This window comes from Ictidomys tridecemlineatus, chromosome 16, assembly GCF_052094955.1.
Source record: "Ictidomys tridecemlineatus isolate mIctTri1 chromosome 16, mIctTri1.hap1, whole genome shotgun sequence".
Lineage (NCBI taxonomy): Eukaryota > Metazoa > Chordata > Mammalia > Rodentia > Sciuridae > Ictidomys > Ictidomys tridecemlineatus.
Genome location: NC_135492.1, coordinates 45,853,973 through 45,877,455, shown reverse-complemented (window position 1 = coordinate 45,877,455; position 23,483 = coordinate 45,853,973). Strand labels below are relative to the sequence as shown.

The window sequence follows — 23,483 nt, the reverse complement described above, 5'->3', positions numbered from 1 at the left end:
GGGTCATCAACACCAGCAAGAACTGACCACCAAGCCCTTGGAAAAAAAAAGATGGGGAGATCAGATTACATAACAGACCTGTAATATAAACTTGCAAAGAGCAAAGAAAATGTGAAATTCAAATGGGGCCAAATCACATTTTTCAAACACTTATCTCAAATACAGAAAAAGTGACCTGACTCACTAAAACATGGTTTGAGACTAAGTCTTGTTTTACTTTATTCCCCTCCCACATCAAGTCTTGCTACATTAGTTTGAAATGAAAGAAAATGTGGAATGCACTAGCTCAAAAAAAAAAAAAGAAAGAAAGAAAATGTGAGCCAGGATAGCTCAATTTTTCGGGTAGTGCTGCTCTCCAGAGAGGACATAATGCTGCCAACACATGAAGTTCAGGAGTGGGACTGTGGAGCTCAGTGGTAGAGCACTTGTCTAGCGTGCACAAGATGCTGCACTCCATCCCCAGCACTGAGAATAATAAAAAGATGAAATGCAGGCAATAATTCAAAGGAAACTATAGGGAGGTTGGAACTAGATTCATCTTCAGATCTGTTTGTTTGTTTGTTTGGTACTGTGGATTGAACCCAGGGGTGCTTAACCACTGAGCCACACCCCAGTCTTGTTTCCTTTTTATTCTGAGACAGGCTGTCTCTAAGTTGCTTAGGGCCTCCCTCAGTTGCTGAGGCTGGCCTCAAACTTGCGATCCTCCTGCCTCAGCCTCTGGAGCTGCTAGGATTACAGGCCCATGCCACCATACCCAGCACATCTGCATCTTAGTCAGTCCCCCTTGAGTAGACTAACCCCTCCCCCACTGTCTGCTATTGCCTCTGCGTTCTCTGCCCCCCTTTTCTGTGTGACTTTCCAGCCTGGCCTCACACCTTCCCTTGTTCTTAAATTTTTGTGAGATATATACACAAGCAAATGCATAAACGTCACGACCTTGCTGAAATGGCTGGTACAGGAGTCTAAATTAATTATGATATAATTAATACATAATCTCTATATATACACTGCAGTAGTACAGCTAACATAAAATTGAATCTTCTCTAATTTTGATCAACATTCAAAAGAACAAGGAGGTAATCATTTAAATAGTGCTGTGAATTCACTTGTCCACCCAATGTATGAAATACTTCTATTATTATGGAAGCACACTGCACCATTTCCAGACTAAGAGAAACACTCCTAGTTCAAATCCCAAGGGTCCTCCTATGACACAGTATACCCCTGCCTCTAAGGAGCAGTTCCCAGCCTTCATTATGAACATTCATAGCAAAGGGCCCTCTGCAGAAACTGCCATGACCATGTGAGTTCATGAATGTCAGAACAGGAAGCTCCATCTCCACCTGGCCCCTGATGATATCAAGAGCATGGAAACGGACATTCAGTTAGCTCTCCAATCTCCACACACCTACGATAAGGGACACCCACCAGTTTTTGGAGCTGCACTTAGGAACACAATGCATAACTGGGACGCCCAGGACAGAAGGCAGACAGACACTTCCTCAGATACCATCCACCTGTGGGCCTGTCACTCTGGGCAAATCTGTAGCCACAGAATGGCTAGGTATTAGGAGGAAGAGGAAGGGGGCCCTTGAGTTTGGATTTCTCACCCAGACCTTTTCCAAGGAGCCATGAGCAGTAAAGGAGAGCCTGTTAAAGGTTACTTACTGCCTGCTGGATGCCAGTCTTCACCTGCTCGCTCAACATGCCTTCAAAGACAAAGGAGTCGCCAAACTTCTCAGCCTACAGGGAAGGTAAGAAATAGAAACCCAGAGAAGGTTGCAGTGATGTGGTGCACGCAGGCCATCTTCTTTGCACACTGCTAACGGGATTCTTCTCCCAATGAACCTGAGTTTTTCCTACATCTTCCCACGAGACCCAGAAATGACTTATAGTCATCTGGCTCCCTCTTAAAACAGGTTAATGTCGCTCTTTGAACCTATTTTCATTTAGTTGTTATGAGTGCTTTACCACCGAGCTATATCCCCAGCCCTTTTTCCAATTCTGAGACAGGGTCTTGCTAAGTTACCCAGGCTAGACTCAAACTTGCAATCCTCCTGCCTCAGCCTCCTCAGTCTCTGGAATTACAGGCATGCACCCCTGCACAGGGTGCTGAGATTAGCTTTTCAGAACAAACTGTTCACATTTACCCAAGTTTACAAATAGCCCAGGGAAATAATAGAAACCTATACATATGAGATTGTGTAACCCAGCCTTGTCCTTTGTCCTCCTCCTGGAATTCAGCAAAAATAACTAAATGCCACTGCTGATATTCTGACACATTCTGGCTCCACCAAGGTATTAAATGTGTTTATAAATATCAAGTGGTTAATTTAAGCACTAGATGGAAACCTGAACTTTAATAATTCTATTTAATATGAACGTCTCAATCCCTCACAGACCTGGTTCTCTTCATTGCGTGAGACCTGGTTCTGAAAACCGAGTCCTTTGTCCCTTGGTGTCCGTGACTCTACTCCTCCTCTAGTTTTCCTCCACATATCTGGCTATTCATCCTCATCCCCTCAAATACATGGGCTCTTCCTACTGTTCCTAAGATGCTGCTGTTCTCAGAGCACTGTCCCTGCTTTCTGCACTTCTCACACTGGGCCAGCAGCCTCCAGCTCTGTGATCATACCTTGGCCTGTGAAAACCAGAGGCTGTTGCTCTCCATCCCTAGGGATTCTGATTCTGGGGGCTGTGGCAAGGCTCAAAAACTCTGCCTAGGTCACACCTGTAGTCCTGACACTAGTGGTTCCAGATAAACACACTGGTCAACCGCTGGGCAGCTTCCCATGTTGTTACTTTAATTATAGCCAGCACTTCCCATGACTCCAGAGCTCTGCCCCGGTCCCATACTGTCCTCACCTGAGGAGACTGACTGAGCACTGCATCCTTGCACTTCAGGCCTTACCCTGGCACCTCAAGCTCCCCTTCTGGGTGGCGCTTACCATCCTTTCCTCGCCCCAGATGTTGTATTTGCTGGTGACATCACCATGCCTAAGAACCCAAGCCATTTATTCATTCCACAAACACTATCTACCCAACACCCACTATGCGCTGGATTTGGAACTAAATGAGGGGACACAAGGTCAATATCAGAAAGGCATGATCCCTGTCTTCATTGTGCTTACGTGTGCCGATACAGAAAAAAATCATGCCCAATGAAGAAAGAAAAAAATGATTATAACTTCATTTCACCTTGTAAGGTAAAAAAAGGAAAAAAAAAGTTCAACAAAAGCCTCCTTCTGACAGAGTGAACAGAGGTAGTCTCCTTGAAAAAGTGATAATCAAGCTGAGATGACAAGAACAAGCAGCAGCCAAGCACAGTGGACACATCTGCAATTCCAGCTACTCGGGAGACAGAAACAGGAGGATCGAAAGTTCAAGGTCAGCCTCAGCAATTTAGCAAAACCCTGACTCCCAAAAAATTAAAAAAGGAAAATAAGGAGAAGGAGACAGCCTTGTAAAAAGAGGATAAGTAAAGCAGCTGTGGATTCCAAGCAGAGGAAAAATACGAACCAAGCTCCCAGGCTGGGAAAGAAGGTCTGGTTCTCAAGGAGTAAAAACAAGACCAGTAGGACTGGGAAGAGGCGTGGGATGCAAAATAAAGTTGAAGGGTGGGGGTGGGGGGGGAATCTGTAAAGTGCTACAAAAAAATGAAGCATTTTGTCCAAGGTAGGGCTTCTGAGTCCCTGTACCCAACACCCTCTGGCATCATACTGAAGCTTAGAAACCTCCTTCTCAGAATGAAACATTTAAATGTATAAAATAAAATCAATAAGACTATTAAAGCAATCATTACATCCAAATATTAATAAAACAAATGGCTGTTACAGTTACTTGTATGCTTTTTAAAAAAAAATATTTTTTTTCTTTAGTTATTGATGGGCCTTTACTTTATTCTTTTATTTTTATGTGGTGCTGAGAATCAAACCCAGTGCCTCACACCTGCCAGGCAAGTGCTCTACCACAGAGCCACAACCCGAGTCCCACCTGTATGCTTTTTATTAACATATTAAGTAAGATCTGGTACTAGTTCTCATAATTATCCTATTTCAAAGTGGGACGAATGCAAACAGTCTTTCAAAATATCTGGAATAATATCAAAATATCTGGAATAATAACAATAAGAAAGTAAATATGTGATTTGTCTTTTTTTTTTTTTTTTGTACCAGGGATTGAACCCAAGGGTACTTAACCACTGAGCCACATCCCCAGCCTTTTAAAATATTTAAAGAAAGGGTGTTGCCAAGTTGCTTAGGGCTAAGTTGCTGAGGCTGGCTTTGAACTCGCAATCCTCCTACCTCAGTCTCCTGGGCCACTGGGATTACAGGTGTGCGCCACCGTACCTGATGAAGTCTGTGATTTCTATTGGTAACAAAGTCACAGGTACTAAATTTACCATGGTTTGTTGTCTGTGTCATAATGGAAGGGCATGCTAAATTTCAGGTAGAAATATCCAGATGAAAATTTTCCTCCTCTGTGCTCATGGATGCCTAAATTCTGCTTACTTTATCTAATCTTCAAGGAGAACCCTGGTCTAAGGAAAGCCTTCTTCCCAGGAAATCTTCTTCTAACTTTAGCAGAGTACTGGCAACTTGACCTTGGAATATTCTTTCCAAACAAAAAGAACACGGAAGTTTGCTTATGACAAATATTATAAAAAAGATTTACAACCACTTTGTGTATTTGGGGAAATTTCAAAGAAATGTGAGAATGCAAAATCCTATCTGAACATTATTTTGCTTTTCATATGCACTCTCAAATTAATGCTTTTAAATTAAAAAAAAAAAAAGATAGTTGGTGCTTAAAAAAGGAAAAAAAGAAAACAGGAACTCCACATACTCAAGACAAGGGGAAAGTTTTTGGCAAGAGAAAATGGGATGCGTTTTAGAAAACAAGTCTATTTCAGAGCCTCATAGAAACGCTCATAAACTCCAAAGCTTCCCCTTCCTGTTCTCATTTAGGGCAAACATCCAGTTCCAGAGCCCTGCTTGGTGGTTCAGTGACCACAGGATAATGCCAGGAACTACCACAGAGGATCCTGTGAACCGTCGAGGCACTGGAATAAAGCCACAAAAATGAAAACCTGTACTCCGGCATCTATCATTCCTAAAACATGTAATGCTTCTGGAACATCCAAGTTGCACGTTATTGACAGGGAAGAGTGGCCTTACTTTATGTGATGTCTGTTATCTCAAAAAGTTGAGTGAACAGTCACCATCTCTAGCATGCTTGAGCATTTACACAACATACCTTTATGGTTAAGGACACAGGCTCTGGGGTACCACTGTGCAGGCTGGAATACCAGTTCCATCAGTAACTAGCCCCACAACTTAGAGCAAATCACTTTTCTAACCTCAGCTGCTACCTGAAGAAAAACCCACTGCACAGGGTTTCTGGAGAAATTAAGTGAAATACATAAATAAAGGACTTATGTTCACTGTGATTTAAAGCATTTCTCAGAGCGATGGAAAAGGATTAAGTTCCCCCTCTTGTCTCCAACCACATTACCTCTGTCAAGTAGCCAGTGGAGTTCACAAACTTCTCGAATTCGGCATTACTGACTTCATAGGCATCCATATAAAAGGCATCAACAGTGACTCTCCTTGCAGGGGCTTCCCCGTCCTGCTTTATCTGAGGATCATCTGTGCCCATTGTAAACACTCCAGCAGGGATGGGGACCATCTGCAGTGAACAGGGAGACACAGAAGTCATGCATTGCAGACAAACTGTACCTGGGCAAGGCGTATAGTTCTCAGTCCACAGTAAGCACATATGCTTGCTTAGTAACCCCCACCAGGAAATCACCATAAATTTAGCAAAATCACTCCACGCCCAATAAAGGTGAACCATGAACTAAAAAAAAAAAAAAAGGTGAAAATTCTTTAGGAAAGTAATTTGTTTAGTCCAAATTCTACGTGTCCTAAATTTGCACCCAGGATGCAAACAGGATTAATAGAAACCAAATCGTCTAATGGGGAGCCACAGGTGCCGGGAGAGCATGCCATGTTTTTTCATTACATACATGTATATATTTTCTTCGACATTTTTCTTTCAAATTAATTTTAAAAACAAACATAAAATGCCATATATAATATCTCCAAATACTCACTGCATGAATTTTTTTTCTTTTTTGGTTTAAACAATGGAAATTTATTTCTTAGGGTTCTAGAGACTAGAAGTCCAAGATCGAGGTGTCAGAGATTTGGTTTCTTCTGAGGCCTCTCTCCTGAGATTTTAGATGCCCACCTTCTTACCATGAGCTCACGTGGCCTTTTTTCTGTGTGTGCATATCACTGGTATCTTTTTTGTGTGTCCTAATTTCCTCCTCTTATGAAGAAGTCAAATTAGCCAAAGACTGTTTTTTGTGGGGGGGGGGTGGGCACCGGGGATTAAACTCAGAGGCATCTCTGCATGAATTTTCCCCATTAAAGATAATGGGAAGGGCGTGAATCACTGAAACAGAAAAATCTGAAAAGTTTACTAAGGGCTTATGTTTTGAATAATTCCTTACTATGTTTTGTATAATTCCTTACCAAATTGCAATTACTTTTTTCCTATCTACCTTCACACATGAACTTAAACTCCCAGGGGGAAGAGACTGGGACTGTTATGTTCACCAGTTCCCAGCTGTATTCCCAGCACTGAGCACAGGGTCTGAGGATGGTACAGAAAGTTTTCAGTTAAAAAATGCAAGTCCAGGAGCTGGGCATGGTGGTTCATGCCTGTAATACCAGAGGCTCTGGAGGTTGAGGCAGGAGGATCTCAAGTTTGAGGCTAGCCTTGGCAACTTAGCAAGGCCCTAAGCAACTTAGTGAGACCCTGTCTCGACATAAAATATGAAAGGGCTGCAGATGTGATTCAGTGGTTAAGTACCCCTGGGTTCAATCCCTGATACCCACCCCCTACAAAAAAAAGAATGTAAAATGGTGAAGGCAATACATAAAAAACTCAGCAGGTCCTCAAGAAATGAACAAAGAGTTAACATAGGACGCCCCCTTGCCACCCCCAGATATTTATCCAAGAGAAATGAAACTATGTCCACACAAAAGCATTCACAGTAGCATTATTCATAATGGGCAAAAGTGGGAACAACTCAAATATCCATCCTCTGATGCATATGTCGCAAACGTGGTGTACCTTGATTGGAAATAATGCTCAGTCATAAAAAGAATGAAGTGCTGATTCATGTTCCAACATGGATGGACCTCGACAATGAGACTCGAGATGCAAGAATCCATTTCTCAAAGGTCACATATTGTGTGAACTGATTCATGTGAAATATCCAGAATGAAAACACAAACAGAAAGGAGTTGGTGACAGTCAGGGGCTGGGGGAGATAGGAATGGGAAATGATTGCTAATGAGTATGGGGTCTCTTTCAGGGGTGATGACATGTTCTAGAATTAGATAGTAATAATGGTGTGACTACACTAAAAAAGCAGTGACTGGTGCAGTTTAAGAGTGAATTGTACGATGGGTCAATTACATCTCAATAAAAAGCAGACTCTCAACCATACCATCTGTCAGAAGCGCACTCTGCGGACGCAATGTCTAAATTTAAAATCACGGGTCCAAGTCACCTCAGAGACTGCTTGGCAGCTTAGGAATTGTCAGTCTCTACAAACAGGACTTCAAATCAAAGAGGAAAAAACAAAGAAGTCAAAGAGATAATGAGTTGAGATAAAAAGAAAGAAAACAGCTTAGCAATAGGAGTGGAAGAATCACAAAAACAAGATTGGAAGAAACAGAAATCAGGAAATGAATGATTACCTTGATTCTACTTTCCATTCCAATTGACTCTCTTTGCTGGTGGTTGCTACAATTCTGTGCATGCATTTCCTGATAAAAATGGTACTATTCTCATCTATGTGAGTAATAAACATAGCGTTTGCCCAATGTGTTTTACTATTCCAAGAAATCATCCTTGGCTACTTCCGTTCCCTAATCACAGCATATATATGTCACCCAGCCTTTCTGATGCTGCTACACATATCTCCCTCACATCTCTCCCTCTTTTCTATTCCCAGGTAACTGTGCAGGTTCATATCCCTCCTTACTTCTAAATCATCCACCTTCCATTCAATCATTCATTCAGCAAGTATCAAATTCCCATGGATGGCTGATGTTGGGGCTCAGTGGTAGAGCACCTGCCTAGCAGATGTGAAGAACTAACTGGGTTCGATCCTCAATACCACATAAAAATAAATAAATAAATAAAGGTAAAAAGATCATTAAAAAAAAAAAATCCTGCAGGGCTTTCTGCAAAACTCAAGCCTTTTACATCCAGCACAATTTATAACAGCTCCGTAACAGAAACAGGCTGGAATATTCTCTCTCAGCCTCTTTCCACAACCTAAATGTTCATTAATTGTGGACTAGAAAATGGGAAATTAAGCAGACTTAAGAAAGAAGAAAACCAGCCACAGTGGTGTACACTTGTAACCCCAAGGACTTGGAGACTGAGGCAGGTGGATTACAAGTTTGAGGTCAGCCTCTGCAACTTAGGGAGACCCTATCTCGAAATAAATAAAATGAAAAGGGCTAGGAATGTGGCTCAGTGATAGAGCAATCCTGGGTTGAATCCCTAATACCACAGAAGAAGAAAAAAAGGAAATATCTAACATTCTGATAGGAAGCGATCTGACCAAGATAAAGAGCTACGTGAACAAAGCACATTGCACAATCGTACAAGGAAGTGCTGTCATTTGTAAAGAGAGGTTGTGGAAAGAGGCTGAGAGAGAATACAAGACTCATATATTTTTGTATTTGCTCCCATTTGTAGAACACAGCTCTGAAAAAAGAAATGCATGGGGTGGTTGTTGGAGGGGAAGGTTAATAGATAAGGTGAAAATTTCTCAGTATTCGCACATATATTTTAAAAATTTTTCAAAGTACCATCTATTTGAAATATAAGGGTCAACCTGATCACATCATTTTCCTACTTAAGTTATTCAGGAATTCCCATGACCTTTCAGGGTAAAATATCTAAACATCAGAGTCTAAGTTCTCTCCACCTTTCCTACTCTGTACGTCAGCTGCACTTCTTGAACCACTCTGCCTCTGTAGATGGTATCATTGTTCAAGGATTACCCCCAGGAAGACTTGCCTGCCTTCCCATCCCTGGCTGCCTGGGTTACGGATGTCCCATTTAGGTTCCTCTGATCCAAGCCTCTATCTATCCTAACAATTCTCTCTCTCTTGGTATCTTAGTTAGCCGTTTTCATCCCCCCTAGATCCTAGGCTCACTGGGAACTGGAAGTTCATATTCTCATTTCTATATTCCCCAGCACCTAGCATGGCGTGCAGTTCTTGGTAGACATGCAAAAAATCTTGACTGACTGAAAGAGTGAAATCATGAATATAATGAGGATTTATTATTTGAATTATTCATAACTATAATTATAGAAATTCGATTTCATTTATAACACAGTCCTAGACATGGGTGACATGTCTGTGTCGCAGTGAAACCTGGGTACCAGCCTCAGCTCAGGGACTGAACTGGGCGGCCCCATTATTCTCATTGTTGTCTAAGTGTCTGGGACACAAGATTCTGCAGTCCTTATAAGTCAGAATTTTAAGCAGCTCTACAAAGAAGGAGGAAAACTAAAGACTCGAGGCAAAAGTTTCCAGAATACTCTTAAAATGATTATTAAGAGGATCTAATAAAAGGTTCCATAAAGGACTTAGAGAAAAAAAAAAATCACGCTTTCCAGGAGCAGGCAAGTGGGGCCTGGAATGAGAACACTTGTCCACCCCTGGGCTCAGACAAGGCCCACAGGAAGCTCTGCCTGTTGTGCCTAATGGATTTTTACAATTACCTAATTTTTTTCATCCCCTTCTGCCTCAAGGTGAATACCAACAAAGCTAATACCATTGCCACCTCCGCTGTGGACTACTGGCCTAGTTCCTTTTTCTTCTTTCATTAACCGCCACAGCACTGAACAGACTAAGTTTCCATTCCGGAGGCGATACACAAAATAGTTCTGCACTGCTGAAATTTCTAACGTATACCGATAAAGTCAAGTTTTCTGTCCTATCAATATAAAATGTCCCTCTAGTAAAACCCGTAGCAGAGGCGGTTCACTCTTCAGGACCCCAATCCAAATAAAAAGGCCCTTTGAACTGAGTCTTTATGGAAAGTCCAGGGTCAAGGAATTCATTCTTCCTGAATCTAATGATGAGTTACCTCTTCAGCCACCGCACAGCATCTGCCACTGCCACTCAAGCCAGAAGCCTACCTGAGGTCAAGAGTGACTCTGTTATCACCGTGAATGGGCCACCCACTCAGGCCAAGAGCAACGGGCATCTATCTTTATATTTTTTTTTTTTCAGTGCTAGGGATTGAGCCCATGACCTGACCCCATCACTGAGTTACGCCCCTTGTCCCTACTATTTTTGCCAGTTCCTCTACTTCTTGTGAAAGTACCCAAAGTCCTTTTTGAAAACCACTTTTTATCAGGCAATGATTCTAATACCAGCTACTCAGGAGGCTGAGGCGGGAGGATCTCAGTTCAAGGCCAACCTAGGCAACTTAGTGATACCCTGCCTCAAGATAAAAGGGAGTTGGGGATATAAATCGAGGGACTGGGGATATAAATTAGCAACAGGACAACCCTGAGCTCAATCCCTAGTGCTGCAAAACAAACACCACCAAGAAAGGACAGAGAGAGAAAAAAACAAAATCACCTTTTAAACTAAGTACATGTGGCCCAAGTGGAACTGGATGGCCCGACTCCACCTCCTGTGACTCAGGCCTGGCCAATCATAGCATTCTTTTTTCTTTTTATTTTTTTGGGGGGATGGGTACTGGAGACTGAACCCAGAAGTACTTTAGTCAGTTTACCACTGAGTTACGTTCCCCACTCCTTTTTATTTTTTATTTTGAGACACGGTTTCACTAAGTTGCTTAGGGTCTCACTAAAGTGCTCAGACTGGCCTCAAACTCACAGTCCTCCTGCCTCAGCCTCCTGAGTTGCTGGCGTGTACCATTGCACATGACCTGTGGCATTCTTTGACCACATAGATGAAACTAGGAATAAGCCCATGACCCAGGGAAAGTTCACCTTAGAATGTTTGCTGGAGCTACCAGGAAAGAGGAATTCTTTCTCCTCCAAACTAGTTTATCAGTAGGAAAAGAGATTACCTGAAGGCAAAGATAATACAAAAGAAAGAAGACCCAAGAGACAGAGAGACTTGCAGAAGTTCCTGATGCCTGAAATCTCACTATGTCTGAGGCCACAGAAACTCTTGAACTTCACAAGCCTAAGAAGAGTCCATAAGAGGTCCAACCAATTTTTTTTTTTTTGACTGCTTATATCAGTTTGGCTTTTTGCTTTCATTTTTTGTTGGGTTGCCTGGTTTGGTTTGGTATTGGGGATGAAACCCAGTGGCACTTTACCACTTAGCCACATCCCTAGCCCTTTTTATTTTTCATTTTGAGACAGGGTCTCAGTGAGTTGCTTAGGGCCTCACTAAGTTGCTAAGGCTGGCCTCAAACTTGTGATCCTTCTACCTTAGCCTCCCAAGTGGCTGACATTACAGGCATGGACCACCACACCTGGCTTACACCAGTTTTAATTATCATTTTTTTTTTTAGTCATTCCTATAAGATTTTTGTCTTATACACAAAAAGAATATCATAGCCAACTCGTTTTGTGTAGGTCTGCTTCCTTTTCCTTCTTTCCACTCCTCAAACTTAAATCAAATGCTAAAGGCTAAGCAGAAAGTCTGGTAAAAAAAAGAAAAGAAATAAGCTCTCCAGATCGGTCTACAAACTGCAGCCTTATCCACCCATACAGAGCTTATTTATTTTTACCATTCTCTCACCCTCCTGCCTCCACAGACATTAATCACACATGGAATGACATTCAAAGTTTCTTCCATCCCGATGAAGCCTTAGTTGCCTCATCTGTAAAGTGGGAGATTCCATAAGTCTCACAGGGTTCTGGGGAAGATAAGTACAGCAAAAGTACATTTTATAAAGATGTCTTTCAAAAGTATCTGATATCCTTTATTCCTCAGGTAATCTTTCAATATTCTATCCACATAAAAGGCAACAGATCATTGGAGGAATTGTTACAGAATGCTTAAGATACGTGAGGTACCTTGGACACGCAGAGACTAGAACGGGTCTAAAAATGCCTTCATTTTATCTATTTAGTTTATTGGCGGAGATAGACAACTCCGCAAATAAACTAAATAGATAAGTTGCCATCAGAAGACAACCACCACAAAATATGCTACGGAAATTCAGAGGAAAGAAACCCTACTTTTTGGAAGAAAGGTTTCACAGAAGAGATGGCCATCAATTGTGCTTTTATGCCAAGGCAGTGTCACACCATCAGAAACATCCTCAGACAAGCCATTAACTGACTTTATGCACAGAAGCACCATACACACTCTCGGCACCTCATGACCCTAAATGCCTTATAAGTTCCTCTTCTAAATGATCCATGGAGACTAAAACATCCTGTCACTTTGTTACAAGAGAATAAGTGATATGAAACATTGTTAGGATAATTTTCTCAGTAAGAAATGTATTTCTTAATCAGAGGGAATTTAAGTCAAATTTATAATGCATGTTGTTTCCAGGAGATTCTTAACTACCATAATTTTCAGAGAAAGTGCAAATTTCTTGAAAGCCTCGTATTACTTGCTTCTTTGTGTCCCCACTTTACCAAGTGCTCATTAAATCAATTAAAATGCAAAAGAGAGGGCTGGGAGTGTAACTCAGTGGTAGAGCCCTCACCTAGCATGCATGAGACACTGTGTTCAATCCTCAGCACCAAATAAAAACAAAGAAATAAAATAAAGGTATGTGTTCATCTACAACTAAAAAAAAAAATTGTCTTAATGCAAAAGAGAGAGAGAAAAAAAAAGAAGGAATTGCATCTAAGAAAGGTGTAATCCCAGCGGCTTGGGAGATTGAGGCAGGAGGATTTCGAGTTCAAGGCCAGCCTTGGCAATGGCAAGGTGCCTAGCAGCTCAGTGAGATCCTATCTTTAAATAAAATGCAAAATAGGGTTGGGATGGGGCTCAGTGGCCGAGTGCCCCTGAGTTCAATTCCTGGTACCCAGAAAAAAAAAAAAGTGTGAAAAATGGCACTCCCAGGAAACCTTAAATCATTTACATGTCCCAGAACACACAATGCTTCCTACACAGTGCTTTGGGCCAAAGCTATTCTCCTTGGAATGTCCTTTAATCTGACCCTCAATCCTCAGCTCCTGAAAATATCTCCTCCAAGACCTAGCTCAAATGACCTTTTTAAAAGGCACCTCTTAACATATTCAAGAAGCAGGAAACCCTTTTTCCTCTCTATGTACTCTGTACATTACTCTGCCTATCATTATATACAAAATTATACTGTTACTATTCACAAAATTATACTTATGTGTAGTTGTGTGTGTGTGTGTATGTGCAAATGTGTTTGTGTATCTGAAAGAATGAGAGACAGAACCTACCAGAGTGGAAATGCTATGAAGGTGAAGAACAGTTCTCTTTCTGTTCTGTATGCCCAGCACACACAACAGAGTTATATATATATATGTACCAAACAAACATTGGTTGAACCAAACCAAATAAACAGAAAACCAAGAGGAATAGAAGAACTACCACTATGATCATTAGACTCTCCTGCAAGATTGTACTTCCTAAAATTTAGAACAAATGCTGCCAGAATTAAATTAGTCATTTGCATATAAACTACAACATTTAAAACCAAGGAAAACAGGTGAAGAACTACCTCCCATGAAGACATTGGCCTTGATAACAAAGTTACTTTAGGATCAATGATTGGGTTGAAAGTTTGTAAGCTGTGTTCTCATCATCTACTAATTTTATGAACGGCTTGGAATGCCTCCAAATATTATAGAAAGTGAATACAAGACTGGTCAAAGATGACCCAGGCAATATTCAGTAAGGGCACAGAACCACTCTATAGGGACAAAAGATATGTGTCTTGTAAATTTAATTCAAAAGATGATGGTGACTCACATTCCATTCCGGAACCCACAGAAAGGCAGAGCATATAAAGATGAGAAATGTTCAACACTGGCTACCAGTTTCAAGACAAATTTTTGAAAAAGATCAATATGCATATGCAAATAAGACAGCTGTCCTGTTAGTTACAAAATAGATTAATAAATAGGCTTTCTCCTTAGAAAGAGATTACCAGTTAGCATGTAACTTAGAGGGGGTTAAAATTAAGTATGATCAATATCAACTAAAAAAAAAAAAAAAGTAATCAGGACCTCCATAAAAGGTAAACACCAATAATGAGGCCCTTGCCCACATTATCTTTAAAAAAAAAAAAAAAAAATCTTTAAAGGCCAAAAAGTGTACAGAAATAATGAGAAGCCCAATTGTCAACCTCCTATACTCCATACCTCAAGGACTAAATCATTGTCCTAACTCCACCACTCTCAGTGTCTAGTTGAGGGAAGAGACAAATATTCTTTTTTTTTTTTTTTTTTTTTTTTTTTTTTTTTTTTTTAAAGAGAGAGTGAGAGAGGAGAGAGAGAGAGAGAGAATTTTTAATATTTATTTTTTAGTTCTCGGCGGACACAACATCTTTGTTGGTATGTGGTGCTGAGGATCGAACCCGGGCCGCAGGCATGCCAGACGAGCGCGCTACCGCTTGAGCCACATCTCCAGCCCCGAGACAAATATTCTTAGTAATTGTTATGTCAAAATAAACACATATTACTGGGACAGGATATGGAAATAATGAAGGGGAGGGAAGCAGAGGAGGTCAGGTAAATCAGCAATGGATGCTACCTGAATATTGTCCAGAAAAAAAAAAAATCCCAAAGGAAAGAAAATTGGGATGGAAAAAAGAATAGGGTACACGAGGTATACAGATGTACCAGAATGCAAAAGTCCGTGGCAGGTAGGATCAGTACCACCAGTTGTTATTGCTGTTTATTCTGTACAAATCCTAGCCCCTCCACAACCAGCCACTGTGCAACACATAACAGTTAAGTAAGATATAATAAAGCAACCAGTTGGCTGCGACCTTCCTAGTGTTCAACGTGACAGAATAAACTGTCCAAGTCCTTGTCTTCAGGTAGCACATCGTACAAGGCAGGCGATGGCAAATCAGTGCAGTGCAAAGTCGGAGACGCTGATCCTAATTTCCCTACAGTTAGTAAGAGAGGAATTGGGGATTTTAACCCGAACTTATCCGACTTAAAGTTCCTGGGTGGACCACGGGACCGGGGAGGGAGGAAGGCGGGGAACTGAGTCCAGGGCTCACAACCACGCGGAGCCCCAGGGCGCAGCCCGCCCGGGAGGGGCGGGCAGGAGGAGCGCCCGGTCGAATGGGAGCGGCAGGTGCGTGGCGCGGGTGTGGCTCTAGCCTCCACTTGCCTTCCGGTAACCTTCCCCTGACCGCGCCCATTGCGACCCGGTCCTAGAGCGCGGCAGCCCCCCCCACCCGCCAGAGGGGAGTCGAGGGCGCACCTTGGCGGGAGCGAGCGGCCGCTCTCCTGGGAGCGCGCTCGGGGCGTTCGCCTCCCGCGAGTACCGGTGCGCGGCTGAGGAGCTGCCGGGGGCCCCGGGTCGCTGAGGCGTGCCGCAGCCGCAGGAGCCTGCGAGGGACGCCGCGCCCGCACCGGCCCCGGCCTCTTCGCCCCGCGCCGCCCCGCACATCAGCAAAAGCAGCGGCAGCAGGAGCTCGCGAGCGGGCGCGGCGCGGCGTTCACCAGCCGGCCCTGGCGCGGGCGCAGCCATGTTGTTCCATGAGCCATGTGACCCCGTGGGTCACGTGGCCAAGCTCTCGTTAAAGGCACAGCCCTTCCTTTCTCAAAATTTTCTCATTTCATCCTCACATTTCTCCTGTGATGTGGGTTTCCCAGAGCCATGGAGTGGTTTTTTGCCCCAAATCACATGGCAGCGAAGAGTCAAAAGCGAAATTTAAACTTAGGGAATCTAACTTCAAACTCTGAGTTTTAAACTGTTATCATCTCGTTCATGGAATTCAATAAATTTCCCTTGACGGAAATAGAGATGTTGAAAGATACCACAGTAAGGGATAGAGTTAGGGAAATCCAGGCCGCGGGAGGTGCCAAAGGGTACCTCCCAAAGTTTTATCCCACCCCAACAGTATCTGTACCACCTGGTGAATCAATATTGTCTTTTTTTTTTTTTTAATATTTTTTAGTTCTCAATGGACCTTTATTTTATTTATTTATATGCAGTGCTGAGAATGGAACCCAGTGCCTCACATATGCCAGGCAAGCGCTCTACCACTGAGCCACAACCCCAGCCCTAGAAATGTACTTTTCCCTCGCGCAGTGGCGCAGGCCTATAATCCCAGCAGCTCAGGAGGCTGAGGCAGGAGGATCATGAGTGCAAAGCGAGGCACTAAACCACTCAATGAGACCCTGTCTCTAAATGAAATACAAAAGCTGCCTGGGGATGTGGCTCAGTGGTTGAGTGCCCCTGGATTCAAGCTCTTTTACCCCCCACCAAAAAAGTAAATAAAATAAATAAGCAAGCAAAGAAATGTACTCTTGACTGAATCTCTGGAAACAGTAATAGTAATGGGTGGTTTAACAAAATCTCCAGATGATTCTAATGTACATCAGTTTTAAAAAGCACTGTTCAATTTTAAGAGCTACAAAATGCAAAATTAAAAGATGAAAAGAGAATTTACTGATTAAAATTGACCTAGCAATCGTCTGCCCTGGTGGCAATGTCTCAGCTACTTAGCCTGCTGAAGTGGGAGGATCCCTTCAGTCCCAGGAGTTGGAGACCAGCTTGGGCAATATAGCCAGACCCTATTTCAAAAAAACAGACAAAACCAAAAACAGCACCCAGATGCAATATCTAAATAATGATTCAAACTGAAGACATAAAATTTATTTATCTGTATATATTTTTAGTCGCTGATGGATCTTTGTTTTATTTAATTTTGGACCGTTATTTTACTTATATGTGGCTCTGAGAATCAAAACTAGTGCCTTACACATGCTAGACAAGCGCTCTATCTCTGAGCTAAAACCCCAGCCCTACTGATATAAAGTTTTTTGAGATAGTTTGAATAAGGGATAGAGTTAAAGAAATCCAGGCTGCAGGACATGCCAAATCGTACCTCCCAAAGTTTTATCCCACACCAACAGTATCTGTACCACCTGGTGAATCAATAGAAATATTGTCTATTTTTATCTGGAATATTGTCTATTCTTATCTGGAATGCTTGGAACTAAAAGTTTTTGTTTTTCATTTTTTGTTTTTGGCACCAGGGATTGAACTCAGAGGCACTTGATCACTGATCCACATCCCCAGCCATATTTTGTATTTTATTTAGAGACATGGCCTCCCTGAGCAGCTTAGCAACTCACTAAATTGCTGAATCTGACTTTGAACTCCTGATCCTCCTGTCTCAGCGTCCTGAGCCACTGGGATTACAGGTTTGCACCACCACACCTAGTTGAACTAAAAGTATTTCAAATGTCAGATTTTTTCCAGTTTTGGAGTTCTGGCATAGACTTCACAGGTAAAGCATTTTTAATCTAAAAATGCAAAATCCAAAATGGTCCAAACTCTCAAACTTTTTGACCATAACATTAACACTCAAAAATCTTCCAATTTCACAATCTTGAAATTTTTTTTTTCCTGCAGTGCTGAGGATCAAAGCAAGAGCCTCAAGCATGTTACATCCTTAGCCCTAAATTTTGGATTTTTGAATGGATTTCAAAAATGATATTCAGCTTATAAGAATGAAAATGTGATCACTGAATCAAATTATGATATTTGAAAAAAATAATTACTGAAAATTTGTTTTAGGTTTTTAGGAGTAACAATAGTATTTGTGACTGTGTTTCCTTAAAAATTACTTTCTCAGCAAAAAAAGAGGGGGGCTGGGGTTATGGCTCAGTGGTAAAGAACATGCCTCACATGTGTGAGACCCTGGGTTCGATTCTCAGCACCACATAAAAATAAATAAATAAATAAATTTTTAAGAAAGAAAAAAAAAAGTCCCTTTCTTAGAGGTATATATGTGGAGCAAAAGTTACGTCATTGAGAATTTGTCTCCCCCAAAATGGGCAATGAGATGAGTAGCTAAGGAAAAGTATAATTGGCCATCAGTTGATGACTGTTGTAGTCGCTTGATGAGTATCCAGGTGTTTATTTTATTATTCTCTCTTGGCTTTAACATGTTTTGTTTTTTTTTTTAAAGAAAAGTCCTTTCCTGGGCTGGGGTTATGGCTCAGCTGTAGAGTGCTTGCCTAGCACGTGTGAGGCACTGGGTTCAAACCTCAGCACCATATAAAAGTAAATAAATAAAATACACGTATTGTGCCCTTCTACAACTAAAAAAATTAAAAAAAAAAAAAAAGAAAGAAAGAAAAGTCCTTTCCTCCTTGTGGGCTATTTTACAACAGCTTTTACACATTTTCTCATTCGATTGCAACCAGTTGACAAGAGCGAGCTGTACTCTGCCCATTTCATCATTGATGAGGCTGCAAGTTCCATGTCTGAACCAAAGTTTTATGTATTTACTGTGCACAATCTATATTCCACAGTCTAGGTCAAAGGTCATCTTTATTCATCTCTTTCAAATGGTCAGTCTCAGCACACGCTGGGTCAACTGCTCATCAGAGACCTGAAGGTCTTTGTTGTCGTCCTGTGACAGCAATAAGCTAGAGGCTCCATAAAGGTGAGGACCCCGATATTTTTTGTTCGTCTGTATATTGGCAACGTTGGGTATGTGGGAGACTCCGTGCTGAAGTATAGCTTCCGTCTCGCAAGACTAGATTCCATCTCGCGAGAACATCACGGAATCCCTCATCCCTCTCCAAAAGGCGCCAACCGGAAGAGCGTCACCCTGCCAATCAGCACCCGCCACGTGGCTTACGCAAGCCTTCTTAAGCGGAAGCTCACAAGCTCACGCTGTCTGCCCTCTTCATCTCCTTTTTCTCTTCTCTCTCTTTCTGCTCGCTTCCTCTGGTGTTTCTCTTTCTCTCTGCCCTCCTCTTCTCCTCTCTCTGCCTCTCCTTTTCTTTCCCTTCAGGCAGCCCCCCCCACCCCATTAAATCTCTTGTTTGAATCTCCACCTCAGGTGAGTCAGGCGCCTTCCAGGCACAACGTGGCAAAGGTCGGCCCCATGATAGGCCCTCAGGGTGCACATTTCTTGAATTAATGGATATATATGAGTAAATGACAGAAATCATTATCTTTCTCCGAAGAGGAAGAAAATTCTTAAGAAAATAATACGGGTTGCAGACTAGCATAGAACTGTGTTTAAAGCTGCTCACTTAGCTGGCGCAGTGGCTCTCATGTAACTTCAGGTAAGCCATTATAGAAGATAAAGTAACTTTATTAGGTAAATGATGAGCAGTGTCCAAATAATCTCATTTTTAACAGGTTATGTCTCAGCAAAACCAAGCAAAATTAGGCAGCGTACTGTGTTGCATATCTGTAATTCCAGCCATTTAGGAGGCTGAGGCAGGAGGATGGCAAGTTCCAGGCCAGCCTCAGCAATTTAGTGAGGCCCTGAGCAATTTAGGGAGACCCTGTATCAAAACAAAAATTAAAAAGGACCGGGGATGTAGCTCAGGGATAAACCAGTAAGGTGCTCCTTGGCTCAACCCTCAACAAACACACACAAAAAAAACCACTGGCCACTTACAAGAAATATGTGTGCATAAGAATGATAATACCTCCTTCCTGGGCTAAGAGTGCAGCTCCATGGTAGAGCTCTTCCCTCACATGCCAGAGGTTCTGGTTTTTGTTTTGTTAATCGAAAGTTGGACACAATACCTTTATTTTATTTCTTTATTTTTATGTGGTGCTAAGGATCAAACCCAGTGCCTAACACTTGCTAGGCAAGTGCTTTACTGCTGAGCCACAATCAGAGCCCAGGATCCTGGTTTAATCCCCAGCTCTGCAAACAAACAAACAGACCCTCCTTCTTAGAGGTTTTATGAGGCTTAGCCTGATGCCTGACATTTAACATGTCTCCAAAAACGTTTGCTGTTTTTAGGAATCACTGTCAAAGATGGAACTTTGTGGGTTCCCCAGGAAGAACATTCTTTGTCCATCATAGAACTTATTTGTTGTCACTGAGTGAAAAATATTAACTGAGAAATGCTTAGGTGAAGAGGCCTCTGCGCAGTCAGCTCTGTATAAATTAGGGTGATTCTCTAGATGTTTTCCTGCCTTGTCTCCCCCTGAAGTCCTTATGCAAGCTTTGTTTTCCCTTTGTCAGTGCTGGGGATGGAACCCAGGGCCTTATCCACAGAGGCACATCCCCAACCCAAAAATTCTTATCTGTTGCTATAACTTTTAGATACAAGTCTTTTGTTTTCTTTGGTTTGTATGTGCATATGTGTTTGGTTTGGGTGCTACTGATACTGCCAGTTATGGGTGACTGAGTCCTGCTCCCTCACACATTGAAGTTTGAATGTTAGAGAAGCACACTGAAGCAAGCAGATAAAGCAGGGTTTATTTAAAAAGGGGTAATGTAGATTTCTCCCAGGAGGGAGAAGTGGACCATAGCTGGTATCCTGATATCCCAAGAGGCAAGCTGTTCTGCCCTTTTTATATGTCCTAGGATTCCTTTGTTCTCCTGCCTTTTGCCCCTTATCTTTCTGCTTCCCTATGTGACTAGGCCCGGGAATGCTCAGTGGGATGGCCAAAAAGTGGGAAACAGGTGGGTGGAAGGGGGAAGGGAGGGATGGAGCAGTCCTGGACACTTTAATTAACAACCTTATAGCTCCCTGTTGGGAGGGGTTATTCCTGGGAAGGTTACCTTAGCAACAGGTTGGCGCAGGGGCAGGTTCTTGATCAGGGTGGAGGAAGGAATCTGAAGGAATTAACATTTCAATCCGTCAGGGGACAGTCTCCAACTTCCTGGGCTCACTCAAAATTGGCCTCTTTGATCTACCTGACTCGATTTACCTGTCTAGACTGACTGACTGTCTAATTCTGGCTTCAGTACTGGGGATCACAGGCAGGGCTTCTCTCAAGCGAGGCAAATGTCTTACCTCTAAGCTACACCCCCTTTTCTGTGTCTATAGCCCTAGATGCCACTTCTCTCTAATGAAGTTAGTTGAAGGACCCTGGGTCTGGAAGTGCCGTGTATATTCACTGAACAGCTAAGAGACTGGTGTGGTGACAGTGGCATCAGCAAGGGTTAGACTATGGGAAAGAGGGTCAGAGGGCCAGGTTGTGTGTTAATGGTAGAGAATTTGGCTCCCATGTGACTCAGCCCACATGGTTCCTGAGTCCCCTTCCAGTTAGCTAGGTCTAAAGATACACACCCTTTACCAGGGCTAGCTTTAGGCTTTTCAGTTTTGCTAATTTGTGGTGTAGCCAGAGAGAAGGTGGTATTCAGAGAATGTTGTGTTAGTATTTGTTTCCACTTTTGTCTTTCAAATACTTTTTGTCTTCTCTCCCTCCTGGAAAGCATATGTGTGCCCACATGTTCTTAAAATACTAAGAAATACATTTCAAAGACCCATGGGGCAGGGGCTGTAGCTCAGTGGTAGAGTGCTTGCTTAGGGCACATGAGGCACTGGGTTCAATCCCCAGCACCACAAAGAGAATAATAAAAAACAACAACAACGAAAAAAAAAACATAAGGGTCTGGGTTGTAGCTCAGTGGTAGAGCACTTGCTTAGCACATGTGAGACACTGGGTTCAACCCTCAGCATCACATAAAAATAAATAAATAAAATAAAGGTGTTGAGTCCATCTACAACTAAAAAACATTTTTAAAAATTTTAAGACAAAAAAAGAAACCTAAGCCTGGCGTGTTGGCATATGCCTGTAATTCCAGGGATTTCAGTGGCTGAGACAGGAGGATCCCAGTAGGAGGCCAACATCAGCAACTAAGTGAGGCTCTAAACAACTTAGTGAGACCCTGACTCAAAAAAAATAAAAAGGGCTGGGGATGTGGCTCAATGGTAAAGCGCCTTTGCCTGGGTTCAGTTCCCCATTAACCAAAAATAAAACAAAAACATCTAAGACAGGATCTATAAAAAACCAAAATTGTCAGGCTGGGGCTGTAGCTCAGTGGTCCAGTGCTTGCCTCGCATGCATGAGGCCCTGGGTTCAATCCTCAGCACCACGTAAAAATAAATGAATAAAAGTAAAGATTGGGTCCATCTACAACTAAAAAAAAAAAAAAAATGTCAGGCTTCAGTGGATAGGGGTATTACTCAGAGCAAAGCACTTGCCTTGTCTTAAGGCCACAGCAGGCAGCTCGGGGACCACAGAGGCAGAAGCACTTGAACTTACTTCCCACCTCTCCAAGATCTGCTTCTCCCTGCATGCTTACTTCTTCTCTTCCGGTTGGCCCGCCTTCCTCACCCTCTCCTTTTAATAATTTGTTTTGTTTTGTTGGCTTTACAGCTTCTGCTTAGTCACAGTTCCTGTTCTAGCATGCTCTTGACCTAGGTGGCCTCAACACTACCACGCAGCCTCCTTCAGCTGCTGCTAACTCGTGTCTGTTTCCCCATGCAGCTGCCACTATGGGGAACCCTGGGTTGCCTTGCTCCTCCTCCTCATGCCACCTCCCTCAGAGGAGTCAGGTTAGCCTTCTTCTATCCAATCAGTAGGTCATGCAGACATGGCGCTTGCACCAGAATCACAGAGAGGCATCTTTATTTTTTCACAGTACTGGGGAATGAGCCCAGGGGTGCCCTACCATTTTTAATTTTTCCTATTTGTGTATTTATTTATATTTTAGGAGTAGTTGGACACAATACGTTTATTTTATTTGTTTTTAATGTGGTGCTGAGGATGGAACCTAGGGACTCGCATATGCTAGGCAAGCACTCAACCACTGAGCCACAACCCCAGTCCCTAGTTTTTCTTTTGAGGCAGTGTCTCACTAAGTTGCCCAGGCTAGCTTTGAACTTGTAAATCCTCCTGCCTAGGGCTATCTGGTAGCTAAGATTGTAGGCTTGAGCCACCCCCACCTCACCTGGCACTAGAAAGTCTTTTGAAAGCAATGATTGCTGGGCTTATCCCCAAATGCTTGAGATGGGTCACAAGAATTTGCATGTCTATCATGTCCTCGGATGATGCTGATTCTGCTGATCTGGATATTTTATAACTGCCCCTTTCTTAAAGTAAGCCTCCTGCACTAGCCCTCAGTACCTGTGCTGGGTAAGGCTCCCCCCAACCACCTCTTAGCAATGCTGGGGGTGCGGTAGGCTCTGTAATTAACAACTCTAATACAGCTTTAAATTACCCTTCTCCAAACTTACCATATGTTTATCTTCTGGATGTTCCTGTACAGTAGTAATTGGAAAGAAAGATGAGAAGAAGCTAGAATGGGACCAAAAGAAATTTAGATCAAGCAAAACATGCTTTATGTATCTTTAGAAAGAAACAGGAAGGAATATTATCAGAAATCCCCATCCTGGGTCCCTGTAAAATCCTAGCTTTCACACTGTTCGAAGTCAAGTAACACAAGGGAGAAGGGAGTCCCGGGTTTTTCAAGAATCAGAGCTCAATTGTAAAGGC

General features: G+C 42.5%; 1 protein-coding gene across 3 annotated transcripts in view; it reads right to left on the bottom strand.

Annotated features, from left to right (window-relative positions):
• The window catches only part of Sumf1 (sulfatase modifying factor 1), an 83,326-nt gene extending 67,563 nt beyond the window's left edge, over positions 1-15,763 (bottom strand). For 2 of the 3 annotated variants that reach the window (XM_078033558.1, XM_078033560.1), the window contains exons 1-3: positions 15,465-15,763; positions 5,515-5,688; positions 1,669-1,743 (exon numbers count right to left, since the gene is read on the bottom strand). In XM_078033558.1, coding sequence (XP_077889684.1) covers positions 1,669-1,743; positions 5,515-5,688; positions 15,465-15,734 — 519 coding nt within the window. In that variant the 5' untranslated portion in view covers positions 15,735-15,763. The remainder of the gene's footprint in view (positions 1-1,668; positions 1,744-5,514; positions 5,689-15,464) is intronic. The other variant, XM_078033559.1, reaches the window with a different exon arrangement.
• Positions 15,764-23,483: the final 7,720 nt, after the last annotated feature.